Raw genomic sequence first — 4,868 nt, forward strand, 5'->3', positions numbered from 1 at the left:
TAACCAAATTGCTTGCTTGGCTGCCTCTGTAGCTGCCATGAATTCAGCCTCGCACGAGGACAATGCAACGGTTTCTTGTTTTTGAGAACACCATGTGATGAGGCAATCGTTTAGATAAAACATGTGACCCGTGGTGCTTCTTCCATCGTCAATATCAACATTGTGACTACTGTCACTGTACCCTATTAATGTCGAGTCTTCTGATCGCTTGAAGTCCAAACCGTATGAGAAAGATCCCTTAACATACCGTAGTATTTGTTTCAGGGCCGCAAGGTGTGATTCCTTTGGTTCATGCATATAGCGGCTTAGTACTCCAACCGAGTATGCCAGATCTGGTCTAGTATGTAGCAAGTAGCGTAAGCATCCTATGATTCTCCGAAAATTCTTTTCATCTACACCTCGTTCTTCTTGAGCTTTAGACAACTTCAAGCCAGCATCCATTGGAATCTGCGTTGCATTGCAATCGGCCATGCTTGTCTCTTCCAAAATCTTCTTTGCATAACTCTCCTGCCTTACAGAAATCCCACCATCATATTGCAAAACTTCAATGCCAAGATAGTATGTTAACAGACCAAGATCAGTCATCTCGAATTTGGTTGCCATATTCTTCTTAAAATCTTCGATCAACTCTACTTTGGATCCGGTGATGAGTAGATCATCCACATACACTACCACAAGAAGTAAATCTCCGTCTTTCCTCATTCTATACAAGGAAGGTTCTTTTGTGCATTTAACGAATTTCAGGTCTCCAAGTGTTTGGTTTAGCTTCTCATTCCACGCTCTCGGTGCTTGTTTCAAACCGTAAAGTGCTTTCTTGAGCTTATACACCTTCCCTTCGCTGCCTTTTACCTCATATCCCTCCGGTTGACTCACATACACATTCTCCTTCAGTTCTCCATATATGAATGCAGTCTTCACATCAAGGTGGTGAACTGGCCAACCGTGTGAAGCAGCCAAGGCGATAATAAATATTACAGTCTCTATTCGTGCCACAGGTGCGAACACCTCTTCATAATCTATTCCATGGCGCTGAATGTAACCTTTTGCTACTAACCTCGACTTGTGCTTGTTGACGGTGCCATCTGAATTCAGTTTGATTTTGAATATCCATTTTAGACCAATTGCTTTGGCTCCTGGAGGAAGATCTACTAGTTCCCATGTGTTGTTTCTAATGATTGAAGAGATCTCATCGTCACATGCATCCTTCCATACCTTCTCTTCTATTGCCTCTGTGAAATCATACGGCTCTTGGTTTTATAGTAACAGCATTCTCTCTCCTTCGATCTCAGCTAGGTAAACGTAATCGTCAAGGTAGCTAGGTTTCTTGCTGATGCGAGTTGATCTTCTAACTTCTGGTTGAGTTTGCTATGTATTCACTTCAAACACTGGCGCCGAGCTCTGTCCTCCTAGTTCATCTTCTTCATCGGGTACTTTAGTGGCTGATCCATCCTCAAGATCTTTCTCATCTTCTTTTATACCATTGTTTCCGTATTCTCCAAAAATAACCTTGAAACTCCCTGGTTCATCAGTGGTTTCTCTTGTCGATCTGCTCCAATTCCAACCTTTGGTTTCGTCAAAAACCACATCCCTGCTTACTACAAGCTTCCGCGTTGAGGGATCAAATAGGCGATATGCCTTGGACCCTGGTTTCGTGCCTAAGTGTACAAGTGCTCTGCTTCTGTCATCTAGTTTCCTTAAGTGTGGTGTCTCAGCTTTAGCATATCCAATGCACCCAAACACTTTCAGATGTCCGATGTTTGGTTTGCGTCCTTTGAGAGCTTCATATGGCGTCAACGCTTCAAGTACTTTAGTTCCAACTCTGTTGATTAAGTATGTGGAATGTCTAACTCCTTCTCCCCATAGATAGTTGGGCACATTCATATGCTTAAGAATGCTTCTTGTCATCTCCATAAGGGTTCGGTTTCGACGCTCCACTACACCGTTTTGTTGAGGAGAATAAGGAGCTTTTAGATGTCGGTTAATCCCTGAAGATTCACAGTATGATTTGAACTCGTTTGATGTGAATTCACCTCCTCTGTCAGTTCTTAACGTCTTGATCTTTGTCTTTGTTTCTGCTTCCACCATGTTTTTGAATATTTTGAATTTTTCAAACGCTTCGCTTTTCTCTTTCAACAATATTGACCACATGTATCTAGAGTAGTCATCAATAAGAACGAAGATGTACCTATTGTTCCCAGCTGTGGGAGGAGTAATTGGCCCACATAAGTCTCCATGTATCAGTTCTAACGCAGTCTCAGCTCGATATGTTGAAACAGAAGGGAACGGACGTCTTGATTGTTTGCCAAGCAAGCATGAAGAGCAAGTATTTTTATCGATATTCAGTTTCGGTAAACCTAACACTAATTGATCTTTAATCATCCCTTTTAACGAGCTTGCCCCAATGTGTCCAAGACGCGCATGCCATGTATTTGATTCGGATATAGCAGCCACATGGAGACAATGATCATCAACTATATCCATTAATACTTTGTAGAGCCGGTTGATTGATCTTTTAGCTTTGACAATGAGTTTCCCTTCCCTGTCATGGAGAGTGAGGTCTCCTTCTTTCATTCTTACTTCACAGCCAGATTCAGTTGCTTGTCCGAGGCTGATGATATTGCTCTTGAGATCCGGAATATAGTAGACATCGGCTAGTAGCTTCTTTGATCCGTCTTGGTTTATAAACAGAATCGATCCCTTGCCTTTAATGTCGATCCTGGAGTCATCCCCGAACCGCACTTTCCCTGTTACCGTCTCATCAATTTTCTTGAAATATTTACGTTTCCCGGTCATATGATTGCTTGCCCCGTTGTCTAAGTACCAGACCCTCTCACTGTCAGACTCTGTTTCAAATTCTTTAGGCTTCACATTCTTCTCATTAAGATAAACAACTTCATGCATAAGTAGCCTATCTGCTTCTTGAGTCTCTTCTGCTCTATCGGATCTACTTTCATATGCCTCTTGCAGTTTCAGCACTCTGTCTGGACATGAAGATGCGAAGTGCCCGTTCTTATCGCAACGGAAACATGTGATTTTTGATATATCAAATTCTCGGTAGTACCTCCCACGTCCACGACCTCTACTAGGGAACCTTCCTCCACTCCTCCTCGTCCATTGTAGTCTCGGTTTGACTGGAAGTTTTGATTCTCTGAGCTAGCATACATCAATTTGTTTTGTTCTTCTCCTCCGTCTGTATTATCTTCACTTATACGTTCCTCATATGCTTTTAAACGACCAACTATGTCTTCAAAAGTTGTTGAGTTAAGATCGAGAACTTGCTCCAGCGACGCCACTATCTGTATATATTTCTTCCTAGGTAGACTTGAGAGAAATTTCTTTACCAGTTTTGACTCCTCGATGTTCTCCCCCAAAGATGCAGATTTTGACGTTATTTCTGATAGCTTGCCGACGAATTCATCGATTGAATCAGTTTCCTTCATCTTTAAGCGATCAAATTCTGCTTTTAAGGTTTGTAATCGAGCTTCTCTGACTCTGTCTGCTCCTAGATGGCGTGCTTTGATCGCATTCCAAACTTTCTTAGCAGTCTCGAGCTCTCCAACTTGTAGAACAAGGGCTTCGGGTATGGATTGGAAGATAAGCGCAGTGGCCATGTCGTTTTTTCAGTCTCGGTTGTTTCTATCTCCACAGTTTCCCATACTTTGTGAACCTTGAGAAGAAGCTTCATACGGATAGCCCAAACAGTATAATTCGATGAACTTAGCATTGGACAACTTATCGTCGATGTTCCTTCTTTCGGTTTTACCACACTCACGGTAGTAATATCACCCATCTCTTACGTCTTGATTGATCTCAGTTTTTTGCTCTGATACCAATTGATAGGTTAACGTATAAATATGAGTCTCAAAGATTATCAAACTCTCTTTATTAATTTAGGAAAATCACTCAAAACCTAAACTCTCACAAAGTAATCTCTAAGCTCACAAGTTCATGGCACACCTCACCATCTTCTTATATAGAGATATAAATCCTAAACTCATTAGGAAAACACTTTGTCATTATCTTAATTTAACTAAGATAAGGATAACTTGATTCCTAAGCTATCTTCAAGTTTATCTCCAACATATATAACCGGAAAAATCAACCAAATTTAGGTTTTTAAACAGAACCGGAACACGTTGTTGGTCGTTAACTAATGTAAGAACCCGCAAGAAGCATTCGGTTTATAGATTCTTGAACTCAATAAATCATGAAGATAGATAGTGACAAGATGTTCTGGTCTGTTAAGTTTAACAATGTTTTGGACAGGAAAAAAAAACAATGTTTTGGACAGGGCGAGGAAGTAAAACCCAGATACCTCCAGCAGTTGACACCTGTTAGAGTTTGGTAACCTTAAGAGCATGTCCAATGAAGAGCCTTTCATGGGTTCTAATGATTTATTTAATTGTTAATTGTGTATTTTATGAAGTTTAGAATTCTTGTTTATGTAATTAATTCTCTCAAGGTCCAGTGGAAGAACCCTTTTGAGGATCTTAAATTTTTTTTTTTAGAAGTTTAATTATTAAATTTAAAATTTACAAAACTTATAAATTATTAGATTTCATAAAATTTAAATAAATATGACATAAAACATATTAAAAATGAAAATACAAATCATATAATTAGAAATTTTAAACAGACATCTTCTTCTCAGCTCTGTTCCATGTTTCAATTGTTCAGCAGATCAAACCAAAGAAACCTATAAAAAGATTGTAAAACATGACGTACTTGTTCCATGTTTCAATTACTCATGGTGGCAGTAGGTTCCAGAACACACATCTCATACAATATCGCAGCTGAAGCATAATCAAAGAGATGACCACCCCTGTTGGACCCGAATATGACCCTCAGGTGAGGTACCGATAAGCGTG

The 4,868-nt window shown here is 40.0% G+C and overlaps 1 protein-coding gene across 1 annotated transcript in view; it reads right to left on the reverse strand.

Annotated features, from left to right (window-relative positions):
* Positions 1–4,681: 4,681 nt before the first annotated feature.
* LOC106323822 overlaps positions 4,682–4,868 on the reverse strand; it is a 934-nt gene continuing 747 nt past the window's right edge. The window contains exon 3 of the mRNA XM_013761885.1: positions 4,682–4,696. Within this exon, the coding sequence (XP_013617339.1) occupies positions 4,682–4,696 (15 nt within the window). The remainder of the gene's footprint in view (positions 4,697–4,868) is intronic.

This window comes from Brassica oleracea, chromosome C2 (assembly GCF_000695525.1).
Source record: "Brassica oleracea var. oleracea cultivar TO1000 chromosome C2, BOL, whole genome shotgun sequence".
NCBI lineage: Eukaryota > Viridiplantae > Streptophyta > Magnoliopsida > Brassicales > Brassicaceae > Brassica > Brassica oleracea.